The sequence below is a fragment of the Acomys minous genome, assembly GCF_964271855.1.
Source record: "Acomys minous genome assembly, chromosome: 6".
Taxonomy (NCBI): domain Eukaryota; kingdom Metazoa; phylum Chordata; class Mammalia; order Rodentia; family Muridae; genus Acomys; species Acomys minous.
Window position 1 is genome coordinate 42,318,012 of NC_140487.1, and position 14,304 is coordinate 42,332,315.

Here is a 14,304-nt window from a genome sequence, read left to right on the forward strand (position 1 = left end):
TGGACAGCTTTTTTTTTTCCTATTTGTCATTTTGTTTACTAATAAAAACTTAAGTTGAAAAGATAGATTTATTTTATTTTGTGTGTTTTGAGAGTTTGCCTAAGTGTATGCTTATCATATGTGTGTCTTAGTGCCTGTAGAGCTCAGAAAAGAGGTCTAGATCCCCTGGAGCTGGAAGTACGGATGGTTGTGAGCTGCTATGTGGGTGCTGGGAATTTAACTGGGTCCTCTGCAAGAGCAGCCAGTGCTCTTAACTCGAGCCATCTCTCCAGCCCACAAACAGCTTTACTCCCTTAGTGATAGACAGATTTGATTAATCTTGAGAATCCTTTGTTCTTCCAAGAAGAATCAAATGCTGCTGTGGTACCTCCCATTTCTGACTCTGGAAGCTTGTATGTGAAGTCATCTTTTTGACATCTAGAAGGGAGTGTCACTACTTTCAGATACACATGTTGCTTCAAGTGTGAAAACACTAGTTCACACAGATGACTCTCCACTATTAAAGAGCTAAATCTCAGTTGTTGATTGGGATATTTATTTACTTCAGCCTGGGGATTTCATTTAAGCTATTTTTACTTAGTTGATTGAACTTTTTTTCAGTCAGGATTTTACAAGTTAAACCTTACAGAAAAACATTGAAGTGATGGTTTTCTCCATTCTCTAACGGATGACACACTACTGTGAATTCAGAACAGTTGACTAAGATTGCTAGACCGTGTGTGTGTGTGGGGGGGGGTTGGTGTCTATGAACATGCCAGGGCTTGCTCTGCACACAGACACTGGGCTAAGCCTGGGAGTGAGGAGCAGCAGCAGCAGCCTCTCTTGCTCTAGGAAGCCGGCCTGGACTAGGGATGGTCTTTGAAAGCAGCAGGATCTTGGGGAAGAAGTGCTCTTTTTCTTTCTAAGCTAAGTTTTACATTCACTCTGAATTTTGTGTTCAGTCTCACTGGCACATGCATCATGTTAAATTACCTTTTATTGCTTTGACTCAGCTGCTTGGCAATCCTTATATCTTGTTTTGTTGACCTAATACCCTAGCTACTTCCATGGAAGACTAAAGACCTGTGGGAAGAACCCTTTCATCTAGTGACAGTGGATGGTTGTTAATGACAGTAGGCACATACTCACCTTTTTATACTACGCTTCTTTGTTTTGATTTAAAATTTTGGGGGTTTGGTTTTCTTTTAAGATTTGCCATTTTTATTTTGCCAAACTGTATTCCGTAAGTATGTGTTCATTTCTAACTGCTCTAATTTAGATGCAAATATGTTGTTTCTAGGAATAGTATAGTAGTATAATTGTAGTTGTTTTATGATGTATCGCTTTAGGATTTGGATATAGTTCAGAAAATACTTATGGGGAAATTAACATTTCAGTTGAAGTTACAAATGTAATTTCTATCCTGTCATATTTTGGTGACCTTTTGTGACAGCTTGTCTCAATTGGAGGAGAGCATTTTTTCTTGCTGATTAAAGATGTCATTTGAAACCATTTCATTACTGAGGCTAGCCAAATTAATCTTGACACTCAGAACCACCAGAAAAATAATTGCTGATTCACTGCATAAAATGTGTGTGTGAAGCAATCATGTAGTCAAGATTAAAATAAAAATTTGTGCTGGTTAAAAGGAGATTATTATGTTTTCTTTCCAAAGGTCCATATTCATTTGAATGAGAGGGGATACCACATCAGTATTTCCAAGAAAAGGAATCAGACTAGAAGGAGTTTTAATCTGATGCAGCAAAGTGATATGTAACATCCCCCAGTAGAGTAGAAAGGCTGACAGTAGTGTTTAGTGATGTTTTAAGAAAATACACGTTGACTAATATAAGATGTATTACCACATTTAGACACTACTGTAAAACAAAGGAACCCTATTTGGATGAAAGGCCTCCCGTAGTGCTTAGAATAATATGCTATTGGAAGACTTTTAGGGTCTATGCCCCTGTTCATTGCACTCTGAAGCATGGGATAGACACAAGTGGCTCGGTGACCTCCGGCAGTGCTTTAAATCGCCAGCTTTTCCTTGAATGGCTTTTCTCTCATTTGACAAGGTGTCTGTGTCTGGCTGTGTGGACACACAATGTTGTTTTGACAGTATAATTTATATACTAGTGAATGTACAAGTTTAAAGTGAAATGAAGCTATTGCGTGTTTCATTCTTGAGGAATTATCCTTAACAATTTGACTTCAGAAGGAGGTCAGTAGTGGCTTTGATGTATAGGAGAACACTTGGGTTTGTTTTTTTTTTTTTTTTCATCCTAACTCAGCCGTTGCACATTAGTAGCATTTTCTCTTCTTACTTTCTATTTTCTTTTTCTTTTTCTGTTTTTTTGAGACATGGTTTCTCTGTGTAGCCCTGGCTGTCCTGGAACTCAACCTCGCAGACCTGGCTGGCCTTGAACTCATGTAGATCCACCTGCCTCTGCCTCCTAAGTGCTGGGACTAATGGCATGCACCACCACATCCAGCTAGTGGCATTCGCTTACTGGCCTCATTGGAGCCCAGCAGTAGAGGGAAAGTTTCCAACTGTAGTAGTCTGTGAACATGAGCTACTTTTTAGACTCACTGGGCACACTGTGTAAAAGTGGAGCATTTAAGGATTGATAGATGATCTAAGTATCAAGAGACTGTTATTTGACTCTTACTGCTCTCCCTCCAGAGATGTGTGTAGTGTGGGCTGTATTTAACATCTGTACATCTTTTTACATAGAGCTTTCGGCAGAAGCCAAAGCCGCGTTGCTTGAATTTGAAGAAAGAGAGCGACAGCATAAGCAGGGCCGCTACGGTTCCCGCCGGGGAGGAAGGCGAGGAGGTTCTCTGATGTGCCGTGGAATGGGAGACCAGAGACGAGAGAACAGTGAGAGGGGAAGGATGAAGGAACACAGGCCTGCTCTGCTTCCTACACAGCCTCCTGTCGTGGTAATTACTCGGTTTTATTGCAGTACTTGGCAGTTTTAGAGCAATGAAAGTTTTTGTGGGTCACACAGTTCACATTCACTTTTCGGAAATGATACTGAAGCAGTAGAAGAAATGACTGAAGCTTCTGGGTTTGGGTCTGTGGTAAGATTTCATGTGTAGTGTGAAATCTATTGGGTAGTCAAAAATCCATCTCAATACTTCATTGGACAGCTGGTGACCTGTGTGGCTACAACCAAGCTCTGCTTTTCTCTCTTACCTCTCAAGTGTGCTGTTTTTGATATGCTGTTGTTAATACAGATATGATTTAGGCCATAGTTGGTTATTTTATAAAGTGTTTTTCTGTAGCAGTTTTTCTTAATTTTTGTATCTTATAAAAATGTTCATGACTTAAGACTGAATTATACAGTTAAACTTGAGTGGATTTCTTCTGGGATGTCTCAGAGCAAAGATAGGAGTCATGGTGTTTATTGTCCTTTTGCAAACTAGAGGTAAACTTCATGACTTTCTCCTTTGGAAGTCAGTGTTTGGAAGAAACATAATGCAAGATGTGTCCCTAGTGTATACCACATAGGCTTGCAGCCTACACTTGGCTTCTGTTAACAGTTTCAGATACCATCCATTGGTGATATGATGAAGTAGAAAGGGTGATTGATTGTTGGTCTTGTGTGAGACTCCAGTTTTAAAGAGAAGAAGAAAAGGTGGCTGATAGCACTTGAAAGTTTGTGACAACAGTACATAGCTCTTTTGTACACAATTGGTTGGTTCTCCATCAAGGTCAACAAGGTATATCAGACTAGTTTTGTGTCATCATGAGTGTCACAGGTAAGGAAGGGAATGGAGAGAGGGTTGGGGATTCCATCAACAGCTAGTCAGAAAGCAAAGGTAACCTCACCCTGACAGGGTAGCTGTGTCTTTGAATCCTGGTATGACTGACCACCTGGTGGGTTGCATAGCTACCAAACTGCTGGTAGACTGAATCTGATCAGCCATGCACTTTGGCTGCAGCCTTGTCCTTCCCACTGCGGCTGTCTTCAGTGAGCTTGCCCCAAGCCACAGAGATGCTTGATCTTGCTTACTCCTCACCCAGAGTGGATCTGTCCCCTTGCCTGCTCACGTCCATGTTCTAGAAGGAATGTTCTTGACTCTTGTTTATTGATTTGGGTTCGGTTCTTCTGTCAGTCAGTCCTAGCCTATTCGCAATGACATGTTTTTACTCTTATGCCGTTTGCTGTTCTTTTTTCTCCTTGTCAGAAAGTTAGGGGGCCATTCCATCCCCAGACAAACATGCTAGGGTCTGAAATGGAGAGGGGACCCCCCCCCCTCCAGTTTCAGTGCCAGCCTCTTCTCAGTGAGATCAAACAACACATGACAATTTTCCAGTTCTGTACATTGCACGCTTGGGTGTATAAAGGTAATGAGGAGAAGCATGTGTCCTGGATTCTAGGAAGAGGAGAGTTTAAGTTTGTTGGTTTCCAGATTGTTGGAAAAATCCTTTCTTAGAAGAGACGGACAGCCAGTGTCATATACAATTTAACCTTAACCTTCTTGTTCCTCTGAAATAATTTTCTTCTTCTTTGTCAGACTGTGGCTGGTCTTCTACTTGCCTTTGCCATGGCTTGTCACAAGGCTGTGTTCATCTCTTCTGTCTCGCACGATGAGCAGTCGGTCACTTTCCTAGAGAGGGACTCATTGAGGGTTTCCCACCATGCATGTTGTATCTTTCACTTGGAATGCAGTGATCTCTATAATTGAGCATCATGCCAGAAAAAATGACTAATTAGACAGTTGAATTACCTGTGTTTTGACTGCTAATAGGCAGTATAGTTGATTTGATTAATGGTTAAAAGCAAAACTCAATCCAACTCACTTTCTGGCACTGTCAGGAGTAGACCTGCTGCTTCCTGTACAAGTCCCCAATGGGGACTTGGATGTGGGGCTGTGGGGCGTGGGAGGGTCACTTTGGATTATGCATTTATTTATTTTTTGATCCTCTTAACTTTTTATATGCTATGCCCCTCTTCTTGACCAAACAGGAAGTCCTTTCTCCTGGTTTTCTCCATTCCTGATGTGTTATTTTCTGTGTGCGATGCATCTCTTTTCTCCAGTGTAGGTTTGGCCCAGATAACAGTTTGTCAAAGCAACTTCTTGGAGAGCTCTCTGTAGCCCTGACCCTTTCTTAGTGTCAGGTTTGTAGTGATTGCTCCAATCTGCCTCCTGTCTCCTTAAGGAGAGGCAGGGCTAGCTGTGTTTAGAGGCTATTGGTAGCTTCGTTTGCTATGGGCAGTTTGTTTCCTGGGCTGAATTTTATTTTTCAGAATTCATGCTGTGTGCTTTGGGCTGTCATTTCTCACTTTGTCATGGACTGGTTGAGCCGCATGCCATCTTATGAGTCGATGGCACAGTTTATTTATCCTGTCTTCAAAGTTTGTGTACAAGTTTATACTGTATGTTTATTCCTAAGAGTTACTGGTATAAGCTTGCAGCACATCAGCATTACTTTTGTTTCCTTCTAAGTGTTGATTTCTGTGAATTTTTCTCCTTTGGTGGTTTTCAGGCTCACTCTCCAAGATTAATCCCTCCTCCACAGCCACAGCCTCCTCCACCGCCACCACCACCTCAGCAGCAGCCAATCAGAAGTCTGTTCCAGCAGCAGCAGCTACAACCTCTACTCCCTTTACAGCACCCGCATCACCCCTCCCCACCTCAGGGAGTGCACATGCCCCCCCAGATGGAGACTCCAAGGATGATGCTGACTCCTCCCCCAGTGACTCCTCAGCAGCCCAAGAACATCCACATTAACCCACACTTCAAGGGGACAGTGGTGACCCCTGTTCAAGGTGCGTGTTCTTTCCTAGTATGTGTTCATTCACAAAGCCACCACAGAGGCAGCTAGATTCACAGACATGATGTAGCGTGGCATGTAAGTTCCTGTCTTCAAAATGTCTGCCTTTTACTTTGTGACTGAATGGAAAATATAGTGCCAATCTCAGTGTGAGGAACACCTGGAGGTAGTTGTTGAAGTCTTTGAATGATTATTTCATATGTCTTAGGGGAAGAAGGTTTCAAGTGGGTCCTACATGGTGTTCCCCTTGAGTTTGTGTGAGGAACTTGGCGGGGAAAGACCAGCCTATCTTTACCTTGTTATTGACTGTGTGGCTATGACAGAGGAGGTGCTGGATCTGTGAGCTGCTGTGAGTCGCTTCCCTGAAGCAGTTGGTCCTGTGTCTCCAGGCACCTTGGCTTTGTTGGAGAGCAGAACAGACCAGAGTTCTGTTTGTGTTCTTGTTTCTTCATGGGCAGAGGCAGTCCATCAACATCCAAGGTGGGTAGATAGGGCTTGTGAGGTGTACAAGGTACGGATGAAGAGGGGGTAGAACAGAGATGGGGAAGGCAGTGCATGCAGAGTTATCTGGGGTTCACTGAGTAGGTTAGTTCTAGGGGCATTCAGAAAGATGAGGAGACGCTCATCAGGGAAGATGATCACAGGTCTCGCACAGGCACACCAGGAGGAAGGACTGCTGATAATGAGCTCAAGCCTTGGGTTTAAAGTAATTAAGAGAGACAAGTGCTTTGTGGGGTGACAAAAGGAAGGAAGTGATGCAGGGTCCCTCTTGTCTGGACCACTGTAAGAACTTAAATTTTACTGGAAAGAGTGACTGATTTAGGGTATATTAAGACAGGGCAAAAAGGAACTTTTGATTCTCACATAGCTGAGCCTGTCATTTGATAGTAGAGTGCATTGTGTGCTTCTGTTTATGCATCATTTTAATGCCCTTTTATTCTCTATATTTTTGCTAATAATTTCTTACTATTTGAGCCTCATACTGTGGAAATGATGTTAGACCATTGTAGTAATTCTCTTACCTGAGGTCAAAATGGGCTACTGTGGGCACAGCTGGAAACCTCAAAATTTGGCCCAGGAGTCACTAGTGGATGCCCACTGTAGTGGTGGACCAAGAAAGAGCATCAGCCATCACAAGTTACAGTGACGAGAGAGCAGATGTTGAAGTGGATATTCTTAGAGTTCAGTGCAGCTGCTCAACTGTCATTTAGCATTTGGGGGCAAATTAGAAAGGAGGAAAGGCTTGATAGGTGAGTGCCTCATGAGCGGACTGAAAATCAAAAGAAGTATCATTTGTCTCAATTCTAGTCAACCACAACACACTATTTCTTCATTAGAGTCTGAGGTGGTGAAAGGTACATAGTACATGATAGTTCCTGAAGGCCAGCTCAGCGGATGGACCAGGAAGTGCACCTGGGGAGAAGTGTGTGTGCAGCTAGCAGATGACTGAAGAGTCAGGGTCAGGGAATTGTGCAGCAGAGGCAGTGGGAGGCTACATGTAATGCAGGTAGATTAGATGCATAGGTGAGGGAGGCTAAGTATCTCTGAGGGTGGAGGCAGCTGGTCAGCAATTGAGCCAGTTCAAATGTTCTGGGCTAACAGTTCAAGTTGGGCATTGCTGGTGTATAGAAGGGCTAGAGCAGTGGTTCTCAACCTGTGGGTTGTGATCCCTTTGGGGATGGGAGGTTGTCAAATGGATTTTTCATGGGTGTCAGCTAAGACTATCAGAAAACATAGATATTTACATTACAATTCATAAGAGTAGCAAAATTACAGTTACAAAGTAACAACAAAAATAATTTTCTGGTTAAGGGTCACGAAAACATAAGGAGCTATATTAAATGGTCACAGCATCAGGATGGTTGAGAACCAGTGGTCTAGAGCTCTAGCAGAGGTGTGGGTGTTTCGAGACCAGTGGTGCTGGGGTTGTGAGTGGGAGGAAGAGAATCTGGCAGAGCTGCTGGGGGCTGGTTGGGCTATTGATTTCCCTGGGCTTTAGGGAGGCCTCTGTTCTACTGGTGGCCTAAGTAAATTAAGAGAGTGGGACAGTCCTTTTTTTGCACAGTGTTTTCTACAACAGAGTGTTATTATTGATAGGTGGTTAGTGGGAAACAGGCTTGAGAAAGATTAAAAGCAGGGAGAGTCGCACCCTGCACTTAGAGGGAAGAGCTAGCTGTACAGGGGTGATCCTAGGTAAGAAGGAAAACGTATCCTGGCAGGGCCCTGTGAGCCAGGACAGGAGTAGGGTACTTAAAGCAACAGGACTGGAGGCAGCAGTGAAAGTGCAGAGGGTTCCCTGCGTGTTTGGTGGTAGGAGGCAGAATCTTAGTTAAGTTCTTGTGGTGGTCTCAGTTTTCCTAGTAATCAAGTAGGGGATAAAGAATGTGGAAAATTGTGAGGCGAGAAGTCTTGAAGCATGTTCTGGGAGCAGACCAGGAGCGAACCCCACATTTGGAGGAAATGGCTGGGGATGAGAGCTAGCATGATGTTGTGTATCACTGGCTGTGTTTGCCTCCTCTTATGGGTTTAGCATAGACAGCTGTGTTTACAGAGTAGTAGATAAGCAGGACCTTAAATTGATGGCTCCTGTGAAGAGAGGACACCGGAGGAGGGGTAAGTATTGAAATTGGTTCCGGAGGGAGAGAGATGATGGAGTGCCGAGAGCTGCATGGAGAGGAAGGCAGGCATTGGCAGCAGGACTGGCACAGAGGGTTCTGAAGACGGTGGCAGTGACTCAGAAACATTTTGTAAGGTAGAGAAGAGGCTTTAGATGGCATGAGGTTTGGGTTTGGGACAACAGTAGGATTGGGAAGGAACCTACCTATCAGGAAGAATGGGAGGAATCCTTGTCACTTTGGAGCTCCTGAGAAAGCGAGGGAGTTCGGGATTGTTGATAATGAGCTCAAGAGGTAGGGACATGTCACTAGTTGGGAGAGAGAGCACAGAGTCCCTTGCCTGTGCTAGTCAAGTTGCCGGCTTATTCTGGGCATTCTCCATTTTTACCTTCCCAGTACTGGAACTGCAGCTGGGTTACACACCCATGCTACATTTCTGCAGGTGCCAAGGACCTAAACTCTCTTCCCCAAACTTTCACCTCAGAGACAACGTTCTACTGCCAGCATAAGTCTGCTCTTCATTTCCCTAAATTGAACTTCTCAGTGGTTGCCCTACACTAGCACCGAGGAATTAGTCCTGCATCCAGGAGTTGGAATGACTTAGTAACTGCTGTGTCTATCTGAAGCTCTTTAATGACGCTATGAACCCAGGAGCTTTGCTCCTTGCTCCTTGCCTTTTATGTATCTGATGCCAGAGAAAGGAAACCTTATTCTTACTGGTTATATGTGAATTCCTAGTAGTGTTTGTTCATTTAGTATTTGGTAAATAAACTTAATTGAATCCCCAATCCCTGGGGGAGGCCAGGATGCAGTATACAGATCAAACTAGCACTTCTCAGGATCTTAACAGCTAAGTACACTTAAAAGTCTTTTAAAGGTGTGCATCTATAGCACTTGGAGGCAGGATCTCTATGGGTTTGAGGCCAGCCTGTTCTACACATAGTAAGATCTGTCTCAAAACAAACAAAAAGATTCACTCCATCCTCCCTTCCTCCAGGGTCTCCAGGGTTGACCTGGAACTAACTATGTAGACTAGGGTAACTTCGGATTCACAGAGATCTCTCTGCCTGTGCTTCTTGGGTGCTAGAATTAAAGGCAGGTATCCTTACCCTTTTCCCTATTCCTAGATAGACTTACAGTTTTTACTTATGTGAATGTTTGTCCGTGTGAGTTAGGTGCATGTGCATGCAAGTGCTCACAGTGACCAAAAGGTGTTGAGTCTCTTGAGCTGGAATTAGAGGTGGTTGTGAGCTGTCCAACATGGAGCTTGAGTCTCTGCAAGAGACAGTATGCACACCTAACCACTGAATTATCTAAACATCCCCTGAAAGTCTTTATAATTAGCATATAAGCAATTTACTTAGTAACTGTATGAATATGTTAACGTGTGTGTGTGTGTGTGTGTGTGTGTGTGTGTGTGTGTGTGGTGCTGGTACTGACACTCAGCCTCCCCCATGCTAGGTGTTAGGTAAGTGCCTTTCCACTGAGGTAGAGTCCTCAACTTTTGTACATCTGTTTTTTTAACTACACCTGTTCGATTTTTGAGAGTGAAGACTGCTCCACTGTAATATAATTAAACCAGTTTGATGGAAGCTTTAGTTGATATCCATCTTTACAACTGTAATAAGTTGAAAACATCTTCTGGTAGATACACAGGACCATAACAGTTTATATAAATAGTAAACACCAACTTTTCAGGTTTGAGGCTTAACTGGACTGATGCAAACATGAAAAATTTTAAGTTCCTTTTTGTTCCAAGGGTTGGGTCTTGATCCTGCTGCTCTCTGCACTGGGCTGGAACACACCTGCTCCTATGCGCTGTTCTGCCTCTGTGAAATCTACATGGTTTATTTTCTTGAAGAAAGAGGGTGGAGATTCTGACAGTGTTGACAGTTCCTCAGAGGTTCTCTTAACAAATCAGTTCATTAGAATCAGCTCTCACGGTTGGTTTGGTAGAGGAACTAGGTGTTTTGTATTTGGTACTTGATTTAAGAATACTGGGGCTGAAGAGATGGCTCAGCGATTAAGGGCACCGACTGCTCTTCCAGAGTCCTGAGTTCAATTCCCAGCAACCACATGGTGGCTCACAACCATCTATAATATGATCTGATGCATACTGTATACATAATAAATAAATCTTAAAAAAAAAAAAAAGAGTACTGTCCCTCTGTTGTTAAATGTGTACCATTCTTTTCTTCACTTTCATTATAATCTTCTGATATGAGAATACTGTTTCTTTTCTCTTTCTTGGCTTCATAGACTGCTCTTTTCCTTTAGACTCCTGGTTGCTTTGTGTCTTCTTACAGGCAATCTTACTTTGGAATAGGCTCTCAACGGAGGCGAGGACTTCTCCTTTGACATTCTGTAAAAGAAAGTTTCCGTTACATTTCCTCTTGATCAAATAGATGGCCCACATGCTCATTTAACACTGAGCCTGTAAAACGGATGCTTATTATACTAACCATGAATTAGTTCAGTGTATGGGATTCATTTTGTAACTGCAGAAAATAAAAGTTTGACTTGTCACTCCATATAAAAGTGATTTGGATAGATTCTTCAAGTGCATTTTTGTGTCTATATTTCTCATTTCCAAGAGTCTCTTAAAGTTGTGCTGTATTAAAACTTTGATTATTGATTTGCTAAGGCTGCTGTAATGAGCACTACAGAGAGGTGTAGACATGGGCAGGCTGATTCCCCAGATGCAATTCTTGGATTGCAGATGGCTTTCCTATGTCTCCACGTGGCCTCTGTGAGCATGTGTTTACATTTCTCCTTTTCTCTAGGATGCTGGTTAGGTTGGATTCGTGCTTACCATTTGGACCTCTTAAAAGATCTCTCCAAATGTATCTCATTTAAGGTGCTCTATATGGGAGTTTCTTGGGTGCATCTAGCGTCATGTTTGACTGCATGTTTGACAGGAGTGATGAGTTTTTTCAAACCCAGGTCAGTAAGATCAGTATAATGTATGTCACATTTGAAAGAGGGCAGCATATACTTAACCCCAAGGGCTTAGCCCTCTTCTTTTCTACCAAGAGATTGCTTTTGCTGGGCAGTGGTGGCAGATACCTTTAATTCCAACACTGGGGAAACAGAGCCAGGTAGATCTCTTGAGTTCAAGGCCAGCTTGGTCTACAGAGTAAGTTCCAGGATAGTCAGGACTGCACAGAGAAACCCTGTCTCAAAAAAACCAACTCCCCCCCCCCCCCAAAATGGGGTGGTTGGTTGGTTGATATTTTCTTAAAACAATAGACTTCTTGATCTAGTAGACTGGTAGACACATACTCAAAATCACTTTCTTATTTCCATACAAATGACATTGGTATTTCATTGCCTAGACTAATTTCCCTGTGGTTCTTAAAATGAACAAGTATTTAATAAACCATGAAAACAAAACAAAACGTCTCAGCAGAGTACTTTGCTTCCTTGGTGTTCTTTGTAAGGCAACATGAGCATTGTTTCGTTCTTTGTCTACCTGCCTCTTTTTCTAACCTTCTCCTCCTTCCTGTCTTGTGATTCTATAGGGTTCACATTTCAGTTTGTATGTAGCTGGGCAGGGCCTCGCTATGTAACCCAGGCTCTTCTTTAGCTCACAATATAGCTCAGATTGGACTCAGACTTGAAGCAGTCTTCTTTCTTTAGACTCCTGAATAGTAGGGTTACAAGTATACACTACAATGTGTCATCCCACTGAAACTAGGTCTTTTTATTTCATAAGAAGATTATCTTCTTTTGTTGTAAAAATATTTGAATTCTAAATAGTAATTCTCTGTTAGAACTTAAGCTTCATATTATACTGTTTTATTCTGGGGCCAAAAGTACCCTCCCTTCTCCTTTTATTAGATTATTACAAATAACAAGTATTCAGGTAAAGTCTAAATTTAATGTTAGTGTGCACAGTGTATGTAGTGTATACACTTGGTGTGAAAGCTCATGTTTGTCTTTCTCCCAGCTGGTATGATGTCAAGTGATTGTAATACAAGATGTTTTCTTACAGTGCCCTTGCTGCCAGTTCCGAGCCAGCCAAGGCCTGCCGTGGGACCCCAAAGATTCCCAGTGAGTAGCTGCTGTTCTTCTCTCTGGCTGGGGGTAGCACATAGTAACTAAGAGGTACTGCTATTGTACTTGCGTGGCCAGAAACAGTGTGTGCATTGGTAAATGTTGACTGCAGTGGAAAATGTTTATTAAAACCTTAAGGTCAGTGGATGTTTGAGAGCCGAATTAATTTTAAAATTGCTGAATCAGGATTATCAGGATGCCTTCCATTTTAAAGAATGAATTCTGACTTTGTCATGGTCCTCTGCTGAGGGTATGCCTCACAGGTATGTGTGAGTCTATGTATCAAATTCCAGGAAATAAGAATGAAGTGCTTGGTTATTAAAGAGCTGAGGTTATTCCTGAGCCACTGCTTTCCTGTTCTTAAGTGAGAAATTTAGTTCTGAAACAAAACACACACTCATGTGCTTCTTGTCATTTATCTGTAGCTAGAAGAAAAAAAGTTTAGTATTTGTTAAAATATATGCATTTTATTAAATACTTGTTCTTTTTAAGAACTGTGGGGAAATTAGTCCAGGCAGTGGAAAAAAAGAAAGCAGTTTTGAGTATGTGGATAGAGAGCCTGTCTACCAACCAGGTGCACTGAGAAGTCCAGTGTTGGATTCAGGGTTTGGAGTACATTTTAGACACTTCTTGGTGTATGGCTGTTATTTGTGGTACCTTCTGAAACGGCCTTGTTCCCATAGTTAGCTAAGGTTTTTCCTTAGATTGCTGTTCAAATTGTATAAATTTAGTTTTTAATTACCTATTCAGAACCTTTTTTAAATGACATTTCCCAGGTCCCATGGTGTCATTCCATACATATGTGAGGAAGCACTTGTCTCCTTGGTTTAATTTGAAATGCTGCTTTCCTATCCTCAGGCCTGTGTGAAATTTGCTATTGGTCTTGTTTTCATGTTTAGTTTGTATCATGGTGCTACAATTTGATATAAAAAAGAAATTCTGGTTTTCAGAAATTTACGTAATTTAATATGTTTGTGAAACAAAATGCTTGTCAATATGAAATTAGAGTAATTTGCAATTTTTTTACTTAATTTTTACTTTTCTGTGGTGCAAATAGGATTTTTCCTTTTAACTTTTATTTTGCAGTTTTGCAAATAGAAGTTTTCTTGATAATAGAGGGAAAAACCTTCACGATACTTTAAGAATATTACTAGAGGAAAATGAAAGCTCAGCACTTGGAGGTCAGAGGACAACTTAAATAAATTGATCCTCTCCTTCTACCAGTGGGTTCCAGGGATGGAACTCAGGTGGAAAGGCTTTGTGGCCGGCATCTTTGCTCTCTATTACTTACTATTCTAATGCTGTGAAAAGATACCATATGCAAGGCAATTCTTACAAAAGGAAACATTTAATTGGGGGTGCGCTCTCAGTTTTAGAGGATAAGTCCCAGATCATCATGGTGGGAAGCACACAGGCATGGCACTGGGGCAGCAGCTGAGAGTTTTACATCCTGATGAGAGGGCGGGGAGGGGAGGTGTATATGAAGCCCAAGTAGTGTCTTTACTAAATTCCTGAGTAAGGTTATAAAGACAGCAAAACAATATTATGGTCTAATTAAGCTTTGGGCTACTGCTGCTCATGTGCACTTGAGAACCTATCCCAGCCCTTGTCAACAATTGAGAGGTAGTATTTATTACATAGACTTGCTTTATAAAGGGACCCACAATTCCCAACATATGCCTGTAATCCTAGCACTTGGGAGGCTGAGGCAGGATGATCTTGAGGTAGATGCCAGCCTGGGCTAGATAGCGAGACATTGCCTCAAGAAAAACAAAGGGACAAAGATTATAGCTCAGCTGCAGAATGCTTGACAAGCTGTTCAAACTAACACATTCAGTTAAGAAACCCAACTTTAGATTCCTACGTTTG

General features: G+C 42.2%; 1 protein-coding gene across 9 annotated transcripts in view; it reads left to right on the plus strand.

Annotated features, from left to right (window-relative positions):
* RBM33 (RNA binding motif protein 33) overlaps positions 1-14,304 on the plus strand; it is a 98,755-nt gene that overhangs the window by 39,334 nt on the left and 45,117 nt on the right. For 7 of the 9 annotated variants that reach the window (XM_084785458.1, XM_084785459.1, XM_084785464.1 and 4 more), the window contains 3 exons: positions 2,714-2,922; positions 5,477-5,759; positions 12,374-12,432. In XM_084785458.1, coding sequence (XP_084641584.1) covers positions 2,714-2,922; positions 5,477-5,759; positions 12,374-12,432 — 551 coding nt within the window. The remainder of the gene's footprint in view (positions 1-2,713; positions 2,923-5,476; positions 5,760-12,373; positions 12,433-14,304) is intronic. The other 2 variants (XM_084785460.1, XM_084785463.1) reach the window with 1 other exon arrangement.